We start from the raw sequence: 22,062 nt of genomic DNA, 5'->3' as shown, positions 1-22,062 counted from the left end.
TGGTGCACGCAGGGCATCACACAACAACTACGTCACTACATCAGAAAATATTATCTTCAGACTCAGTGAATGTGCTTGAAATGCTGCATTTCACAAAAGGCGGATTATCTCAGCTAATAATTTGAAAAGCCTGAAAACGCTGAAAACAACCTATCTTCTCCGGCTCATAACTAAAGAACGGAAAATGGTATCAATAAACTTTTTTTTGCTGATGATACAATAGAGCCAGCTCGTTCTTGTGCGTGTTCGGTGTTTACATAGTAATATCACACAATATTCTGTGGGCCTCGAGAAATCACTGAAAACGCTCTGAAAACTCTGGCACTGGGAGCATCCGTTCTCCAAAAGTGGCTGGCACTCAATGAGTTAAAGATGATGATTATCACTTTGCACCTATATGACGATATTGATCAATCTGACGCTACTTTGATCTAGATCAGGGGTTTTCAAAGTCTGAGATTGTGAGCCTCCCCTCAGACAAAACCCCCCTTAGTTGACTTTTTTTACACACTTAACAGTGACAGCACAATACATCCTCACACAAACAAACAAAAAGACATAAACTAGAAATAAAGTAACTATACAAAAAAGCAAATAGAACTACAGTTTATCTTTGTAGGATCCCTTCAACATTAATTAGTATTGTCCCACTCCTCACTGGAGGAGACCCTCTCCCACTTTAGCCGTTTTCCCACATGCGCTTTGTACCGCTAAATGACCTGGTCTAATGCCTGCATGTGGGAAAGTTGTTTTCCGGTATAAGCGCGACCCCGTCATCGCGGAGATTTTACCAGTTTCGAGCCAGTCAGAAGAGCGGTATGCGCGATAGCGGACTCAAGTGTAGAACGGGTCCAGTCATTTCCCGCGACACTCTCATGGGCGAGGTGTACACACGTTGCTTAATGTTCCAGCGGGCATAATCTAATCATTCGCGCACATTAAAGCAAACTGGCGAAATGATCTTGTGATAAGAGCAGTATGTCAGCTTCATGTGTGGGCGTGCTGATTTTCCCCTCTCCCCTCTGCTGCCTGCTCGCTCTCTGGCCACAGTCCGTCCTCCTCCTTCAGTCAGAAGCCCGACAGGGACACAGACGAAGCAAATGCACGAAGCAAATGCACGAAGCGAAATGTGGAAGTATTTTGCTTACGTTGCCGACAGCGAAGGCAAGCCCGGACACATCAAACGAAGCCAGTCTGTAAAAAGTGCTTCAACGCGACGCAGGTGAACAGATAAACAAGCAAACTTATTTCACCATTCGGAGTTTTGCCGACACGTCACTCCCCACCCGCTCTGCAGTGCCGCCCCGCCCACCAACATACAGGCAATTTCGCTGCTAGATTCCCATATGCGAGAGGAGAGGTGTGAAGGGAAATGTCCGATATTGACTTACAGGTAATTTTCCGGTACACATGTGGGAAAACGGCTTTTGTGTCGCGTTGCAACCTGCAACCACCTGCAGCCACAATCCTCTCCAAAAGAAATTGGCCTCTGCACTACATTTTTAAAGAAACTTAAATTCAAATCTGTTTGGTTTCGAGCTTTAAAACCAAAAAAACAACAACTTCGCAATAGAGTAATTGTGCTTACCACTTGGAGGAAGTTCTCATGCAGAACGCCCAACACAATGTTTATGGGTGTAAATTCAAAACAAATCCCAAGCGGCCTTAGCCACTTCTGGATTTTGGTCCACAAGCTTGCCACATATGGACAATAAAAAACAAATGCAACTGGTCTTCCTCTTGCTCATTACAAAATCTGCATATTGATGATTGTTCAATATTAAATCTGTTTTTTGGTAGGGATAATTTTGTAAAATATCTTCAATTGAAAGATTCTGGAATAGGAATCAATTGTTGTTTTATAAATTGATTTGATTTTTTTCTGCAAGTTTTTTTTATTAGATAATTTAAAGAGTCCTTGATGACCTTTCAATTATGAACATGAGCCATCACCACCTTGGATTTGGTGTAAGCACCTTGTATTTACAAGGTGCTAACCCTAACCCAAGATGATGATTATTTTCACTTAGCATCGATGGGATACGATATTGATCAATGTGATGCTACTTCAGTCTAGATCAGACCTGATCTAGGTTTTCAAAGTTTGAGACTATGATCCTCACCTCAGTCAAAGCCCCCCTTAGTTGAGTCAATTCCTGGGTTGAGCCAATAGCCTGATATGGCTGTTTGACATACTTCAGACTACACCAAATACATAGAATGTCTGTCTGAAGGCATGTACAATAAACAAATTATTTATTTGACACTGTCTCTGGGGATCTATGTGATCTTTTGATAACTAATTTCATATTGTGTCACTTCCATTCACTGAGCCTCCCCTGAAACTGTTTGGTGCCCCCCGTGTGGAGGCCCGCCTCCCACTTTGAAAACCTCTGATCTACAGTAGATGCATGTATGGTGCTAGCTATAGGCACCCTACCTGGCAGCAGGACTCCAGGTAGATCTCATCGATGCCCCAGTAGTCCAGCTCCTGGCCGAAGGACAGGGCACACATCTCCTCCATCATGTGCAGCTTGCCCGTGCGGTAGAAGTTGAGGATGGAGCTGAAGGCTCCTGGGTGGCGGTCGAAGAAGAACTCACTGTCGGCCAGGCTGTAGTCGTCACACAACTCCAGCAGGGACTCATGGGTGTTGCAGTCTCGCAGCCTCCCCAGACGGGTTCTGGGCAGCCGGTCCAGGGTTCTCCACAGCACCTCGTGGATCAGGCCGCCCACATTCAGCCTCACCTAGGGGTGGACCATGTGGCAAAAATATCATGTCAGTTTTTTTCAGGCAGGATCACGATCCACGATCTTATCACTATTCTTTTTCATGTTAGTTTTTAAGATTATTTTCCATTTTATTCTTCACTTGACATCCCAAAACATCTCCAAACTTTAATTTTAATCGCACTAACCATACCCAAGAAAACAATTCTATTTAATTGGAAAGACAGAACAAAACTATCAATCCACTAATGGGCCACTCAAACCTAGAGAACCTCACTTCAACCATTAAGGACAATCTGACCCCATTCCATAACACCTGGTTGCCGTTCCTGCATTTCATTCAGAGCTGATTGCTCTTTCTCCCTCTCAGCTCTAACCAAGCCTCAAAATATTACAAATGTGCTGCTCAATATACCCCATCATGACTAGATCACCGCTCATTACCATATCCAACATCTAAGACCATATCTAGTCTCATATCACCATATTACCATATCCAAGATCTAAGACCATATAGTCTCATATCACCATATCACCATATCCAACATCTACCGTAAGACTATCTAGTCTCACTATAATACGATATCCAACATCTAAGACCATATCTAGTCTCATATCACCATATTACCATATCTAACATCTAAGCCCCCATTCACACAGAATGCCGAAGCAACGCTCAACCTAAGCTCTACCTACACTGAACCCACAAGTTTCATTTTCTGTTAACAGGCGAAGCCGTTCACACCACCCACGTGCGTGCCACGCCGAAGCCACGCTCATGCCTTGCTCAAGCGATCATTCAGGATTCACGCCTATTCCAAGCGTGACGCGTCAAGCCAGGCATGAAGTCAATGGGAGTCGTGGGTGGGTTCAAGGCACCGAGTAGGCGCTGAGAGGAAAAGATAAGGCTTCTTGTGTGAACGGCTCAGCGTGAGCCTGCCTCAAGCTTCAGTTCTGCTTACGTCAGGTGTCCTGTGTAAACAAGATGTAAGATGATATCTAGTCTCATATCAACATATTACCATATCCAACATCTAAGACCATATTGTCTCATATCACCATATTCAACATCTACCGTAAGACAATATCTAGTCTCATATCACCATAATATCGCTTACAGAAAAACCACATGAACTTCGCATGTGCAATATCACATTTGAAATGTGAAAACGTGATCACATGTGAAACATGTGCTTTGCCCATGGGAAGCGTGTGGTTTTGGAACATTTTCACATGTGAAATCGCCTTGAAATAGCCTCATGTGTATGGGGGCCGGGGCCGGGGTGGGGGGCATCGCTGCTCTCCATCACTGGTCGAGGGCTGCCGGTTCGAATAGCTTAGGTTAGGTGATAGATTAGCTACAGCCTAACTATAGGCTGTAGACCTGTTATAGTGTTCAGGCTAAAATCAGACTAGAGCAGAATAGGACAGGCCAGACTAGCGCTGTAGATTAGCTAGATTCCCTGTGTCCTAGTTAGTTCTGGTTAATGTCTAGAGTAGTCAGATTGTCTGATCTTCTCCCCCCCTCTCTTTCTCTTTCCCCCTTCCCCTGCTCCTTCCCCACTTCCCTCTTCCCGTTCTCTCCTCTCCCACATTCCCCATTCCCTCCCCACCTCCTCTCTTTCTATGCTCTCTCCTCCCCCACATCCCACCGCTCTCCCCCCTCCCTTCTCCTGCTCTCTCCTCTTTCTCCCCACCCCTGCTCCTTCCCCTCCTCCCCAACTTTCCCCTTACCCTGCCACTTCCTGCTCTCTCCTCTCTCACATTCCCCCTGCTCTCCCTCCCCTGGACCCTCCCCACCTCCTCCCCTTCATGTCCTCTCCTCCCCCACTATTCCCCCACTATTCTAAATCATGGCACCCATTCTACTCCAAAGCATGGCACCCGTTCTATCCCCTCCCACTATTCCGCCACTATTCGAAAGCATGGCACCCATTCTACCCTAAAGCGTGGCACCCATAAGCTCTATATGCGAATATGTGTTTATTTGGCAAAGGGCTTCACTACTAAAGGCTTGCAGCAAATTAAGTTAAGCATAGTTTGGTTGCAAAGAAATCAACATGATATGTCCGTTTGTAAAATGTGTGTATATATTTCTCTATCATATGATTGTTCGGTGTGTTATTATTACTACTGTAATTTGTTACTGTTGTGTCAGCTAGCCCTCCTTTCCCTGTTCTCTCCATATAGTCTCTCATACTCCCCCTGCTATCCCTCCCCACCTCCTCCCATTCCCGAACCCCCGTTGGCATCCATTCTATTTTAAAGCATGGCACCCATTCTCTTTCTTTCCCCCTTCCCCTGCTCCTTTCCCCACCTCTCCTTCTCCGTTCTCTCCTCCCCCACATTTCCCATTCTCTCCCCACCTCCTCCCTCTCCCTGTTGTCTCCTCCCCCACATCCCCCTGCTCTCCCTCCCCCCTCCCCTCTCCTGCTCTCTCCTCTTTCCCCCTTTCCCTGCTCCTTCCCCACCTCCTATACTCCCCAACATTTCCCATTCCCTCCCCACCTCATCACTCTCTCACATTCCCCCTGCTCTCCCTCCCTTCTCCTGCTCTCTCCTCCGCTCTCTCCTATATTCCTATATTTTCTATATTTTTCTATCAATTGTTCAATGTGTTATCATTATTCTGTAATTTGCTACTGTTGTGTCAGCTAGAATTAGCTAGACATATTTTCTGTGAAGCCCTCTTTGACATGCTTGTGAATTAGGGCTATACAAATAAACTTGACTTGACTTGAAATGTGTGAAACCCATGTAAATTCCCATGTGATTACATGTGAAACCTATGTGATTACATGTGAAATCCATGTAAATGTTGTTTTCCACATATGCTCCACATGTGGAAAACATGTTGCTAAACAACATGTGGCAAAACATGTTATCACATGTTATAACATGTGATAACATGTTTTCCACGTTATCCAAAACCACATGGTTTGACACATGGGTTTCACATGTTTTCCACATGTGGACACGTGAACCTCATGTGGTTTTTCTGTAAGGGATGATATCCAACATCTAAGACCATATCTAGTCTCATGTCACCATATTACCATATCCAACAGCTATAAGACCGATCTACAGTAGTCTCATGTCACCATATTCCCATACCCAACATCTAAAAAAGGTAAAGGTAAAGTCCCACTGATTGTCACACACCTGAGTGTGCAAAATTTCTCAAATTTGTTCTCATATCACCATATCCAACATCTAAGACCATATTTCTGCTGTATTGCCGAGCACTAGCCTCACCCGTCTGGACCGGGCCTTTATACGGATGATGTCGATGGGCTCGGGGGGGAGCACGGGAGGCGCCGCGGGCCGCGGGTTGGTTTTGGGGTAGCTGAAGGTCACCCTGTCTGCCATACTGCTCTGTGTGAGAGTTTCCTGGGTGGGGTTGCCTCAGCCTGCAGAGGTGGTGTCGTGTGTGTGTGTGTGTGTGTGTGTGTGTGTGTGGGGGGGGGGGGGTGGGTGTGGGGGTTGGGGCAGGTCTGTCTCCACACCACAGCCAGGGAAGGTCCTCTGCTCACACCGCTCTCCAGTTGCTTCGCTCCATGGCTGTAGCGGCAAACAGGGCATCACACATCAGACAAGTTTGAACACTGTGTTACATTTCAACATGCTTAGAATTTACACACTGTTTTATTACCACATATCAGGTCAGGCAAAATGCTGGCACAACATACATGTACATATATACTGCATATACTTTATGCTGGCACAACATACATGTACATATATACTGCATATACTTTATGCTGGCACAACATACATGTACATATATACTGCATATACTTTATGCTGGCACAACATACATGTACATATATACTGCATATACTTTATGCTGGCACAACATACATGTACATATACAGTATACTGCATATACTTTTCATGCTGGCACAACATACATGTACATATATATACTGCATATACTTTATGCTGGCACAACATACATGTACATATATACTGCATATACTTTTCATGCTGGCACAACATACATGTACATATATAATGCATATACTTTTCATGCGCAATACATGAAAGAAACAGAAAACAATAATATCAAACATTTTCACAGCAGCCATTGTGTGTCTCAACACAGGGTAAACACAGGTGTAACCAATAAGATTAATGATGGCTTCCACCTTCCATTCCATTTAAGTGTTCCAGTGCCAGGGCCCTCATTACTGATATTGGTTACACCAGTGTTTACCCTGCTTTGAGACACAAAATGGCTGCTGTGAAACGGGTCTATTGGTTGAAGATTGAACTCCCAAGGTTAGAAAAGTTAGAAATGTCACTATTTCAGGTATCAAAACAAAATCTCCTAAAACAGACTTTGGGAGTAAATTCACAATTTTCACAGAATTGTGTTGCTAGGGAACCGTTTGAAACTTAGCTTAGTTAGTTGTAGTCAGTTATTGTACCAGCAAACACTGCAACAGGACTTAAGCTGGGGGCAATGAAGTAGATGCAGTAGAATGTTTACTGTATGTTGTCGAATTGAAACCGTCTATAGTCATGGAACTGAACATTAGTGTGACACTGCAACAGATTTCCGCTTCTTAATGGGGCTCAGTCAGAAAGTATTAATCTGAATGGGTAGCATGTGGGAGGATCATGCTATTCCCCCCAGTCCCCCCCCCCAAACGGGTGACAATGTAATATGTAGTAATGCTAGAAGAGCAGGCTGGCCCAACACAGGACTACTGAGAGGGTTTCAGAGCAAATCAGAATGAAAAATGAGAGTATTTATATTACAAAGCCATACCCCAATTTCATTATGTAGCAAAAATAATGGATATGTGATACATTGTCCATATCAGGTAGCCCTACCTCTACAGTCTCTATCCAGTGCCTCGTCAAAATCCAGGAAAAATATAACTTCAGTATATTCAATCAACAACATTGCACAAAGATTAAAATAATTGTAATTTAACAATAGTTAAAACTATTGTTAAATTACAAATTGTAAAACTGATCAGTCTGTCACTCACTCATTTTGATTCACTTTCACAAAATGAATAATCTAAACTGCACTAAGCCCAACAGTGCCACTATGAATGAAGTGATTTTTTTGGAGAAGCCATTTGTCTTGTTGAGCTATAAGGCTTATGTTGCCATTAGGCCTTGATCTAGTTGTATAATAATCCCAGTAGTGGTATTAGGCATCCTGTCCCCTGGCTGCAGCCTACCTCAGTTAATTATAGCCTGTAGTCTCTCTGCTCCTGGGACACCCAGGACAACACACTACGTCAACACACTACGTCACGACCCAAGAGGCTGCCTCACTCATAGGGAAGAAGTGAGCCTAAAGCCTGTGGAACTCCAATCAAACATTCTACAAACACAGACAAACACTACTGATGTTTGTTTGGTGTACACACACACACACACACACACACTCACACACACACACACACACACACACACACACACACACACACACACACACACACACACACACATACACCATACACATACGTATGTGTATGTGCCATGGCTCTCTGTCCTTGTTTGGAGATGTTTGGTCAGATTCAACATGTTCAATCCTTTAGCTAAAGTTTAGCCCTCATCAATCAAACACTATCCAGCATCTTGTTGGATAATGTTTGATTGGTGTGTCATAGGTTTAAGTCAGCCATCCTCAAAAACAACAATTACTGTAGACTTATGTTACACAAAACATTTCTACAACATACTTTGTTTGGCTTGGCTTTCTGCATTGATTCTGATTAAGTGTTGTGTATTAACTATGTAAACAGACTTTCCTTTGCATGACAGTTGGCTAGCTGACTCTCAGACTGTCAAGACACTTCAGGACCAAACACACAGACAGGATGAATCTTGACCAATGAAGCAGCCTGAAGTAAGAGCATTAAATCCTACATCACTGTCAAGAGATTAAGAGGCCGTAGGCCACATTTACCTGCCTGTCTGTCGCCACCTCAGTTTGAAAAAGCTACAATAGTCATATTTGCAGATATAGAGATACATACATACAAATACAAACATCTAATGAGTTCAGTTTAGTTGCCTAAGGAGAACTTCACCCAAAAGACCATGCTGATTTATTTTGCACATGGTCTCACACATATCGGAAAACTATAAACAGTTTTGCAGACAACTAGAGAGACTAGACTAGTTTTCTTTTTATTTCAGTTAATTAAATTTTCCCACACACCTAGTTTTACTTCAGTTTTAGTGAACTATAATAACCCTGGAAAGTAAAAGCAACCAGGTTAAAGGCTTGTTACCTGTGTGGAACTCCAAGCAGCTCTCAGCACAGCGTCCAGTCAGCCCTGCTGCTCCCATAGCCTCCTGACAGCACACACACGCACACACACACCCACACTGCTGGCTCTACACATGGTCCCATAGACGTCCAGTCAGCTCCTAGCTCTTTGCTGTGAAGGGGACATCCAGCAACCTGCAGCCCAGACATCGAGCCGCGCCATGGGCTAACAACCACCACACACCCGGTGCCCTGGAGACACCACTACCACCAGCATGTAAAAATACACAGAGAGAGAAAGAGAGAGAGAGAGAGGGGGGGGGGGGGTGAGCGAGATAGGCAGAGAGAGAGGGTGGGAGAGAGAGATAGGCAGAGAGAGAGAAGCAGAGAGAGGCGGGGGAGGGGCTAATTGGATTGGGCAGTTCATCACCAAGGACAGCTCCAGATCAAGCTTCTCCAAGTCATGCACTGTGTGCGGCAGGGGGGACGGTCACTTCCTGTTTGTTCAATTAATTTTGTTTCAATTAGCACACATGGCTAGCCTGTAGCCTGGGAACCTGATCAATCGGCTTATGTTTTCTTACCACTGGCAGATGCATCAGGCCCGCAGCCTCCTATTCAGACACATTTCCACCAGTCTGAAGACAGCTGGGCCAATCACAGTCCCTTTATTACATGGCTTTGTTTATTACCTTTGATTGGTCAATCACGGGATTCTGAGAGTCTGGAGGACGTCGTCCAGTCATATCAAATCGACAGAAAGAAATAGAGTACCACAGGAATGAGTCCAGAAGACCTGGATGTTAGCACATCCGGCTCTCATGTGTACAAGTGATGGATTTTTATACATCCGCCGGCGATAGCCGAGCCAGAGGGATTATGGTTTCGGGTTGTCCATCCGTCCGTCCGTCTTATGATCGTTAACGCGATATCTCAGGAATCCCTTCACGCAATTTCGTCAAATTTGGCTCAAACGTCCACTTGGACTCAAAGATGAACTGATTAGATTTTGGTGGTCAAAGGTCAAAGTTCAAGGTCATTGTGACCTCAGAAACGTCATTTTCTAGCTCGTTAACACGATATCTCAGGAATATATCTGGAAATTGAGGGAATTTCATCACATTCGCCTCAAACATCCAGTTGGACTCAAGGATGAACTGATTAGATTTTGGTGGTCAAAGGTCATAGTTCAAGGTCACTGTGATCTCACGAGTGACATTTTCTACCTCGTTAACGCGATATCTCAGCAACACCTTGACTGAATTTCATTACATTTGGCTCAAACGTCCATGTGGACTCAAGGATGAACTGATTAAGTCAAGGTCAAGGTCACTGTGACCTCACAAACGCCATTTTCAAGCTCGTTAACGCAATATCTCAGTAGCGCCTTGACAGATTTTTTTTTACATTTGGCTCAAACGTCAAAGTCTGGACAGACATGGATGTTGACTGCTCACTTGTTGGCAGAAGCATATATCCGCAGTGCGGTCATTCTAGTTGTATGGGGATTTTGGTTAAACTAGGCTCGCCCGGCCTGCACCTCGCCAAGCTGGCCCTGCAGCTTGCATACGCAGCTCGGCTGCTGCATGCGTGGCTTCGACTGCCCTATTGGCACACGCACGCGGGCGTGTGTGTTGCTCACAAAATATTATTGCCCTTAAGTTTACACATGCGCGCGGGTGTGTGTTTGTGTGTGTGTGCCCCTTAAGTTTACATCAGTGCCTATGACATCAGTGATGACATTAGATGATTTTTCTCTTATGACATCATCAGTCTTATGACATCATCAGTGATGTCATAAGATGATTTTTCTCTTATGACATCATCAGTCTTATGACATCACTGATCACATCAGTGATGTCACAATGCCTCCTATGACATCATCAGTGGGACAAAAATTTAAACAGACAGAGATGACCCACTTGTCAATTTTATATAATAAAGAAGACTAGGCATTCCTAGGCTTGCCTGCTGCGCGACCTCGCCCGCCCTGCAGCTCGCCGAGCTGGCCCTACAGCTTGCATATGCAGCTCGCAGCTCGCAGCTCGCCTGCAGCTCGGCTGCAGCGTGGCCTCGCCTGCTCTATTGGCGCACACACGTGGGTGTGTGTGTGTGTTGCTCGAAAAATGTTATTGCCCTTAAAGATGAGCTGAACCCAATTCTTTTTATTTTTTTAGTTCACATACCTGGGTATTCAGTGCACCTATTTAATAATGTGTGCAAGAAAATCACTAAAATCAACTTTATTTAGTTTTTCACACTTTTTCACATCAAGATTTCATTCATAACAGTAATCTAGTTTGCTGATGTCACATCAGCTTTCAACCCCATTTCAACCAATCATATCATGACATGGCAGCTGTCAATCAATCTTCATTTCGAGGAGAAATTTCTGCAGGCAAAATGGCCGTCTCGTGCCTGTAACCTGGCAGAATTTCTATCCCATAAACCAGGGATACTCAACTTGCTTTGCCCGGGGGCCACTTTCGTGAAATGATAGAAGGCCAGGGGCCAGTTAATAAACAAACAATATACATTTTTCTGTAGAGGATTGTAGGTTTTTGGGGTGTCAGCCGGAGTTTAGTCTGACAAAGTTGTGCACACCGGTTAAGTAGTTAGGTTAAGTACATAAGTACCTGGGTAGCGAGCAGACGACGGTATTTGACAATTTAGCAGCTAAATCATAGATTATTGAAAGATAATCCATATTCCAGACTGAAATGCTATAACAGAAGTGGAGTATTGGCCAGAATGACATGAACATTTGGACACTTATTCAGCAGGTATCTTGCATGTTGCGTTAAGGTGCACTGTAAAATAAATTCCAATTCCATCGCGGCCCGAGGGCCGCAAGTTGAGTGTCACTGCCATAAACTAACTAATAACTTGACCAATAGGTATGTAACAACATACAGAAAAAAAGGTTAACATAAAACAAACTGTAATGTCTTAATTTGATGTAGAATGCAAAGACATAAACTGGCTCTTAAACTTGCATTCCAGGAATAACGTTAACGTCTTACCCCGGCCCCTCGGAGATTCCAGGCAGGCAGGCAGCACTCATGCATCGGATTCTCCGCTCCGGTCCACAGGGAAGCAGCCTGCTTCTCTGCGGATCCCACTTGCGTAGGTAGTGCCACAACACGTTGAATCCCACTCGATTTGGGGGCAGAACACGTAATTGGTCAACGCCGAATCCAGTCCCCAGAATTGTCAAATCAAATCATCGACACGCTATGCCCGCCTCTCAACTCTCTGTCATCTCATACAAGATTTGTTTTCAGATGGTTTTCAGTCTGATACGTCTCCGAGCCTCACGCCACATGGTTCAGGTCGTCTTTAAGTTTACATGCTGTGTGTGTGTGACATCATCAGTATTATGACATCACTGATGACATCAGTGGTGTCACAATGGCTCCTATGACATCATCAGTTGGACAAAAATGGAAACAAACAAACAAACAAACAAACTAGAAAAGTGCACTCGGTGGAGTGCAGGGCCCCATTCCAATACCCATACTTCCATACTATTTAGTAGGCAAAAAAAGATTTAGTATGTCCCAATACATAGTATGTCAGATGCAGTATGCCAAGAGTACCAGGATGTTGTACTACATCAGCTCCTATTTCGGAGTATGCATCGATGCATGCTGCTTCAGCCAAACTTCCCCACAATCCTTTGCGCAGCAGGAAGTTATGGCTTCTTCTTCTTCTTCTAATGTTTTATGGCGGTTGGCAAACAACTTTTTGTGCATTACCGCCAGCTACTGGAGTTACGTCGCACTGACTGAGCTGCGTGTTCATGAATGAGATAATTAACTTTAAGAAAGCCTTGAAATATGTTAAAACCAAACAAGCATGGTGTGTACCAAAACATGCATATCTTGATTCCTGTTTAGATCTCTGACTTAATGTTTTTGTTTTATTTATTTTATTTTGTTTATTTGATTGTCTGTTCCAATTTTGTAAATGTTTAGTCTGAATTTTTTGTATAATGTACTGTTTGTTACTGCCAGACTTTGTTTATTGAATAAAATAAAATAAAACTCAAATGTGGCGCTGCGGACATCGGCGGAAGTGAGCAAGAGGTCGGAGTTCAGGAAGCTCACGTGACGACAGATGTAGTGTGTCCCAATAGTATGCATTTTGCATGCATGCTGCACACTACAATCCATACTTTGTGAGGGCAGCGGCAGTACATACTACAAGAAAGAAGTACAAGTATGGGTATTGGAACGGGGCCCAGATCTCCGCCAGCACCGCGTTTTCCCCCAAGCTGACTCATATACCATGTGTGTGACAAGACATCGCCTGAATGTAATGTGTTAGTGAGTGTTGTCATACTGAGATGCTATTTTAAATCATATATTGTTATAGTTCAATTACGTTCATCATGTCTTCGTAACAATTAGACAGTTTTTGTTTTCTTGTGTTCAGACATATAGGTTTATTAGATGTTTTTACCTTGACAGTTTCGGCAATAGCTCTCGCCTTCCTCAGAAGCAGTCTACTGACAGCTGGGTATGTCCATTAGGTACTCTTTTTGTGTACCCTATTGTAAAGTGGTGCATCATACTCAGTAGTTTATGAATACTGAATTATTACTGAATTATTATCTATCTATTAGTTAGTCTTTTTGTGTACCCTATTGTAAAGTGGTGCATCATACTCAGTAGTTTATGAGTACTGAATCATTACCACACGACATACGACATACTACACCCACGACAGGTAATAATTAAGTAATGAGTAACTAACAATTAACTATATACTCACAAACTGATCATTGACTAACCATTAACTAATGAGTAATTAATCTACTAAGGAACTAACAACTAATCATGAACTAATGATTAACTACTATACTCACAATGTGACCTTAACTAATGATTAACTAATGATTAACTAATATATTCACGCACTGACATTTATTAATCATTAACGAACGATTAACTACTCTACTCATGGAACTGACCGACTCATCAGTAACCAATGATTAACTACTATATTCACGAGCTGACATTTAGTAATCATTAAGTATTGATTAACTACTCTACTCAGGAACTTAGATACTAATCATTAACTAATGACTACCTACTCATTAACTATGATTAACTAGTGATTGACTAATGACAAATTATTCCTTAGCTACTCATTAACTAACTATTAGTTAATGATTAGTTTACTAGTAACTACTACAGTATTTGTGTACGTTATTGTAAAGTGTTACCGATTTTTCTAAATGTCTAGGGAGAAAATGAATGGGAAACTCACTTCTGAGGCAAAATGTCATGTGACTGTTCAGTTCTATAAACAGATAGACGTAGGATTAGATTGATTACAACTGTGTCACAAAATGATCAAATTATCGTACATTTGGGGGATTTTGGGATTATTGATCGTACAGAGGTCGAAATTATTGTACAAATACGATAATTATCGTACATCTGGCAACGCGGGTCCCTCTGCTTGCCCACTCAGCGAGAAGGAAGCTGCTGTCACAGACGTGACGCTGTGGCTTTTAAGGGGGATGGACATTGTAGAAAATCCCCTCATTTCCTATTCCTCCAATTGCCTCCTCACTGCTTCCCTTCACTGCTCTCTGGATGGGCGGAGCCCGAGAGCTAATAAGGCCAGTCACATCACCTGTGGCAAATCCCTTCTGCTGCAAACCATAGTAGCACAAGCTGGCTGGCCTCCACTGGATTCCACACCTTCACCTTTGCTGTGTAAATGATTACGAACCAGCAGCATCAACAACATATGGTGTCACAATAAATATTACTGGTGTTGGAATCCAAGCCTCTGCTGTCTTCTGTCCTGGCCGACAGGCCATTGTGTTGGGCCCTACCTGGAACCAGGCCTTAGACCTGAGCTGCACCCACCCTCACCACCATTCCATACAGTTGATATTTTTCATGGTCCTTCTTCGGCGGATATGGCCAATGCAATGGACAACAGCACACCATCAAACACGAGGCCAGCCCGTTCTCACCAGCCACCTGTATATCTGGCAGACTACCAGACTTCATTCCCCCCCCGGCCTCCCAATCCTGCCATTCATCAACCTGCAGAGCCACATGTCATCAATCAGCCCTCAGAGCCTCCTGCTGAAGTGACTCGGACGCCTACATCTGCAAATGTGGAAAGTTCTGTTACCACTGAACACCATCCACTTCACCCAAATACCACCACAAAAGGAGACATGGAGCAAATTAAGGACATGATCATGGGCCTGGGACAGAGGATGGACTGGATGAGAGAAATATGCTCAACATCTAACTCTTCACGGACATCCCCTTCCTTGAACCTGGGACCCTGCAGGTATTACAACCCCCCTTTTTTAGGCCAAGAACTGCATAACATACTCAGGACTCGTAGTGACTTTAATCTTAGTTCACCACCTCCACCTGGTCGCTTTTGCTCCCTTTCAGCCCCTGGGTCTTTGAAGTCAGCAAGGCCCAAGTTAAGTCATATTGTCTCTATACCGGCGCCTTCTCTCCAAGCTCCTTCTTACCAGACAGTGCCTCTGCCTAAGGTGAACATTGTCAGATCGGTAGCAGTTGACTTAGTTAACCCTTCCTATGCACAGGCTCATGTGTATTCTCAAACTGCTGGGAATCTTCCTGCCCCTCCTTACAGGCAGCCTTTTGCTCCTGTGAATGCTCCACCTCAATTTGCTGCAACTAGACCTCCTTACATGCAGCCTCTTGCTCCTTTGAATGCTCCATCGCCTCAAGTTGCTCCAACTAGACCTTCTTACCTGCAGCCTCCTGCTCCTTCGAACACTGCACCACCTCAAGTTGCTGCAACTAGACCTTCTTACCAGCAGCCTCCTGTTGCTTTGACTGCTCCATCACCTCAAGTTGCTGCAACTGGACCTCCTTACCAGCAGCCTCCTGCTGCTTTGACTGCTCCTCAGCCTAAGGTGTTCCAGGCGCCTCCTCCTCAGCCTAAGGTGCTCCCTGCGCCTCCTTCGCTCCAGGTGCTCCCAGCACCTCCTCCGCCTCAGGTGTTCCCTGCGCCTCCTCCTCCGCCTCAGGTGCTCCCTGCGCCACCTCCTCGGCCTCAGGTGCTCCAGACCCCTCCTCCTCAGCCTCAGGTGCTCCAGGTGCCTCCTCCTCAGCCTCAGGTGCTCCAGGTGCCTCCTCCTCAGCCTCAGGTGCTCCAGGTGCCTCCTACTCAGCCTCAGGTGCTCCCTGCGCCACCTCCTTGGCCTCAGGTGTTCCAGACGCCTCCTCCTCAGCCTCAGGTGCTCCCTGCGCCACCTCCTTGGCCTCAGGTGTTCCAGACGCCTCCTCCTCAGCCTCAGGTGCTCCCTGCGCCACCTCCTTGGCCTCAGGTGTTCCAGACGCCTCCTCCTCAGCCTCAGGTGCTCCCTGCGCCTCCTCTTCAGCCTCAGGTGCTCCCTGCGCCTCCTCCTCAGATCCCAGTGCCCCCCGCACCACCAGTCCCGGTGCCCCCTGCACTGCCAGTCCCGGTGGCCCCCCTGGCACCAGTCCAGGTGCCCCCTGCACCGGTGGCCCCCCCGGCTCTAGTCCCAGTGCCCCTTAGACCTCCTGCTCGGGTGGCCCCCGCACCTCCATCTGCTCCCTTGGCACCCATCCCTCGGCGCCGACCTACCGTGGCACCATTCCACCACCAGCATCCAGGTCGGCCTCCGGAAGGGTGCTGCTACCTGGGTCATCAGCGTCTGGGCCATCGTCCAGGGTTTCACCACCCTTCTGACCTCCCCCCTGGACGCCCTCCGGACCCGTGGTGCCTTTCAGCCATCCTGCCTGACCTGGAGCTTGTGAACCCAAAATTTGTGTTCATGGGGCGGCGGGACACCCCTCTCCCTTGGGTGATGTATGGCAGCCTTTCCTCCTACAGCTAACCCTGGATTTTCTGAACCCTGACCCAGTAACTCCCTATCTCCTCCTCATGGGGCGGCTGGAGTGGTTGGTTCCTCGTATAGAGACCAAGGATGATGATCCGGACCCTCTTCATCACATCGAATGATTTTCTTTCAAATCAAATCTGGTTCACCAATTTGAGGGGCGGCTGTAGAAAATCCCCTCATTTCCTATTCCTCCAATTGCCTCCTCACTGCTTCCCTTCACTGCTCTCTGGATGGGCGGAGCCCGAGAGCTAATAAGGCCAGTCACATCACCTGTGGCAAATCCCTTCTGCTGCAAACCATAGTAGCACAAGCTGGCTGGCCTCCACTGGATTCCACACCTTCACCTTTGCTGTGTAAATGATTACGAACCAGCAGCATCAACAACATATGGTGTCACAATAAATATTACTGGTGTTGGAATCCAAGCCTCTGCTGTCTTCTGTCCTGGCCGACAGGCCATTGTGTTGGGCCCTACCTGGAACCAGGCCTTAGACCTGAGCTGCACCCACCCTCACCACCATTCCATACAGTTGATATTTTTCAGACATGATCACACCTGTGAATACTTTTGGGCATAAACACGCCTATTATAGAGGTTTGCGCCAAGATGACACCAAGCGCAGTGCCCAAAAGGAGTGAGGACAATACAGTACATGCTTTGAATTCCTTCGTTTTAGCTATGCAGTGTTCTAAGCAGACCGGATGGTATGCAGCAGATGATAGAACGCTCATCCATAAGAGACTTGAGACTTGGACTTGTGACCGAAGACTTGACTTGCACTTGCCCCTCAAAGACTTGAGACTTGAGCTCAAAGACTTGCAAAAAATGACTTGTGGGCATCACACTCACACACACACACACACACACACACACACACACACACACAACACACACACACACAGTTGGCCCTCACGCTTGTGAATATAAGAATTTTATATAATATAAAAATGTCACCCGATAATTTCGGTTTGGTAACCAAGCGCGGAAACGTTAATCTGTTTTGACCGCAGCCTGTGGTTTGCTGTCTGTCAGATTGGTAGAGATATAGAAGCTCCCATTCCACCGCTGCTCAGGTGTAATCCATGACGTTATTCCGGACCGGCTCAAATAAATACGTGCAGCCATCGAATTCAAATGAATTGTCCATAATCTCGAAATCAGATAAATATCTGCGGTGTTTAGCTACAGTGGGCTATAGGTTAAGTTACACAACAGACCCTCGCTGCTGCAAGTCCCTGTGATGCCCTTTCACATCAGGGCAAGTTGAAAGCACATCCGGGGCAGAGCAGAGATAAGCCTTCACTAGCTATAAACCTAGCATGCTAAAAACACAGCTGATATTTATTTGATTTCGAGATCATGGACAAATTTGAATTCCGAAGTATTTACCTAATCCCTAATCAAATGGGAGGTTGTGAAGTTGGAAACATGTCACATCACTGCCCTACACCGTTTTAATTTAATTCATAATCACAATTCTTCTCGCCAGCATGCCATTTGTTGATGATTCATGTGATATATTGTACCATTCAATAATGGCCAACCATAAAGTAAACCTGTGAGTTGCAAATAGCAGACTAGCAAGTGCATTTGCATCTTAGAACCACAAGGCAGCAATGAAACCACTCTATTACATTACATTATTCATATAACCAGTTTCTGTGATGTACTGAGACCAAGAGATTGAAGAGAAAAAGTGTGAGAAGATGTCCAGGTCTCCCCTACAGAGGGGCTCCCTCTCCAGCATGTCTGACATGAGACCCTGGGATTAAATCACCTCCAGGACTCAGTGCATGTCCTCCCAACTGTGAAGGTGGACAGGATATCTACAGCAGTGCCAGGGGCAGAGTGACCCTATCAGCCCGGAGAGGGCGAAGCTCTTAGGGGGCCCCCCGTCCAATTTTTTTTTCTTTTCAATTAAGGCCAGCGGCGAGGAGAAATGTGTCTTTTTTGCATGTTTGAATCTGTTTTAGCCATATTTAGTGGAATATCTCATTGTAAACACACCAATGTTATTGTCTATTGATTGAATTCCTCTCACACTCACACCACTGGCTTTATTAAATAATAATTTTAAGTCACAACTGTAAAATAGCTGATAGCCCCTATATCCGAAAACACAATTTGTCACTCATTGAACCAAGTAATATTATGTCCAAGAAAGCCTACAGTGAAGCCACTTTACAGACAAGCTTGTTCTGAAGAAGAAAAAGAAAAACACAGGTTGCCAGCCAGGCCTCTTCAGATGTTTCAGCACCGAGGCACAGCCCTCGGTTCAGCACCACCGCAAATGGACAGTGACAGGCTGTCACAGACAGCACCCTGTCTGCCCCTGTCTCCCTCTCTCTCTCACACACAGACAGGCGCGGACTGCATAATCGGGCACGTCGGGCCGATGCCCGGTGGCCTGGCCTTAGCCTAGGTAAACCCAGCCACCACGTGACCTGCTCTCTCAGTTCCCAGTCACTAGCGTCTAGACTCCGGGCCATTCAGATCGATTTCTGGGGCGATTGAAAGACCCGCGCAGACCCGCAGCCACCCCGCAGCCAATGAGTGACGGCGTGACTGCCAACATCAGTCCTGCCGTGATCGGCCAATCAGAGAGTGCGTCTTTGTCAATGACGTGTAACAGCTGCAGCGGCTTAGCACTACCTAGCCGTTAGCATTTGGCCTCTCTAAAGCATAGCTCCCGAGCTAGCTACTAGCTGGCTAGCTATATGGCTATGCAACTACGTGAGGAAATTCAAGTGAAAACAGCTGTTGAGGTTGAGGTCTGTTGATCAAAATAACACCTAGCGTTATCGAAATCGGATTTTAGCGGACCATACAAGCCAGGGCTTCAGAGCTGATCACCTGGACACATTTTATGGCGAAATTATCTGATAAACTTGTCTGTGCTGCTCTGTGGTGATCAGCTAATGTCTTCATAGCATTGTGATTATGATTTAATGCATTATGGAAGATAAACGCTGGTTTAACATAATTAAAATAATTCCCTACCAAACATGTAAAGTGACGCTTCTGGGCAGTAGACCATTTGGGCATAACATTATGTAATGTGACATGAGATCACCACATTTCAATAAATATAACGTTTTTGCACATTTGAATGCTGCTGGTCGTTTGTTTAATGCTGTATATATTGGATATTTAAAGCTGATACACTTTACACAATCAAATCTAACTTATTCACAGCAATACACAGTCCAGTAGTACAGTGGGCTAATTGTTTGAATTATATCGAAATATATTTGCATGGTGTAGCATGTAATGCAGATAATGTAGCTAGATACTCTGACACAGAAAGGCAGACAAGCTAGCAGCAGGGATCTTGTCACACTGATTCCAGATAAACTCCTCTGTCTAGCCAGCTATACAATATTGATCAAAATAACACCTATATCGAAATCGGATTTGAGCGGACCATACAAGCCGGGGCTTCAGAGCTGATCACCTGGACACATTTTACGGCGAAATTATCTGATAAACTTGTCTGTGCAGCTCTGTGGTGATCAGCTAATGTCTTCGCATTGTGATTATGATTTAATGCATTATGGAAGATAAACGCTGGAAGGCTGGGTAGCATTAGCTGACGTCATCCAGGCTACAGTAACATTAGGCTATTATAGTTATGAAACGCTGAAATATTTTGTGAACGCACCAATAGTTAGAGAAGGAAACCTCTCTTTGCATTTTATTTTTTAATAAAAGTAGGCTACTTGTGATATCTCACGTGGTCGATCATCATTGCAAATTTATGTACAACAGATAAACCATACAGATTTGTTGTAATTGTGAACACATAAGGGAGCAAAGACATGGTTTTCAAGCATAACACAATGTACAACTTTTATTCAAAGACAGGATTGAAAAATATAGGTCACTTGTATTCACTTCAGTAATGTCAGGTCTCAGTCGCATTCACGCTAACCTCTTAACTTCTAGCTAGGTCAAACACACCTTAACGTTATGAGTGTGGCCGTTTTGGATTAACATTAAGTCCACGATCAAGTCTAGCATTTCGGTATATTCCTACCTCTTAACATCTAGCTAGCTAGGTTGGATCTGGAATATGATATCGGCTTGATACATTTGATTATAGCTACTCATACAGCCGTGTGGAGCTTATCTAGCTAGGTTGCATCTGGAATATGATATCAAGCCAGTAATGTAGCTAGCTAGCGTTAAATAGGTTTATCTGTAACCACGCTGAAATGTGAGGGCATTAACGTTAATATTTCTAGCTAGGTCAAACACACCTTAACGTTATGAGTGTGGCCGTTTTGGATTAACATTAAGTCCACGATCAAGTCTAGCATTTCGGTATATTCCTACCTCTTAACATCTAGCTAGCTAGGTTGGATCTGGAATATGATATCGGCTTGATACATTTGATTGTAGCTACTCATACAGCCGTGTGGAGCTTATCTAGCTAGGTTGCATCTGGAATATGATATCAAGCCAGTAATGTAGCTAGCTAGCGTTAAATAGGTTTATCTGTAACCACGCTGAAATGTGAGGGCATTAACGTTAATATTTCTAGCTAGGTCAAACACACCTTAACGTTATGAGTGTGGCCGTTTTGGATTAACATTAAGTCCACGATCAAGTCTAGCATTTCGGTATATTCCTACCTCTTAACATCTAGCTAGCTAGGTTGGATCTGGAATATGATATCGGCTTGATACATTTGATTGTAGCTACTCATACAGCCGTGTGGAGCTTATCTAGCTAGGTTGCATCTGGAATATGATATCAAGCCAGTAATGTAGCTAGCTAGCGTTAAATAGGTTTATCTGTAACCACGCTGAAATGTGAGGGCATTAACGTTAATATTTCTAGCTAGGTCAAACACACCTTAACGTTATGAGTGTGGCCGTTTTGGATTAACATTAAGTCCACGATCAAGTCTAGCATTTCGGTATATTCCTACCTCTTAACATCTAGCTAGCTAGGTTGGATCTGGAATATGATATCGGCTTGATACATTTGATTGTAGCTACTCATACAGCCGTGTGGAGCTTATCTAGCTAGGTTGCATCTGGAATATGATATCAAGCCAGTAATGTAGCTAGCTAGCGTTAAATAGGTTTATCTGTAACCACGCTGAAATGTGAGGGCATTAACGTTAATATTTCTAGCTAGGTCAAACACACCTTAACGTTATGAGTGTGGCCGTTTTGGATTCACATTAAGTCCACGATCAAGTCTAG

At 44.7% G+C, this 22,062-nt stretch overlaps 1 protein-coding gene across 1 annotated transcript in view; it reads right to left on the bottom strand.

Annotated features, from left to right (window-relative positions):
* The window catches only part of LOC310792002 (potassium voltage-gated channel subfamily B member 2-like), a gene marked incomplete at both ends in the record, with an annotated part of 44,448 nt that extends 38,351 nt beyond the window's left edge, over positions 1-6,097 (bottom strand). The window contains 2 exons of the mRNA XM_083653684.1: positions 2,441-2,746; positions 5,984-6,097. Coding sequence (XP_083509810.1) covers positions 2,441-2,746; positions 5,984-6,097 — 420 coding nt within the window. The remainder of the gene's footprint in view (positions 1-2,440; positions 2,747-5,983) is intronic.
* Between the last annotated feature and the right edge of the window lie 15,965 nt (positions 6,098-22,062).

This window comes from Poromitra crassiceps (assembly GCF_964638095.1).
Source record: "Poromitra crassiceps genome assembly, chromosome: 17".
NCBI classification, from domain to species: Eukaryota; Metazoa; Chordata; class Actinopteri; order Beryciformes; family Melamphaidae; genus Poromitra; species Poromitra crassiceps.
The sequence above is the reverse complement of the archived record's forward strand: the minus strand, read 5'-3'. Positions and strand labels throughout refer to the sequence as shown.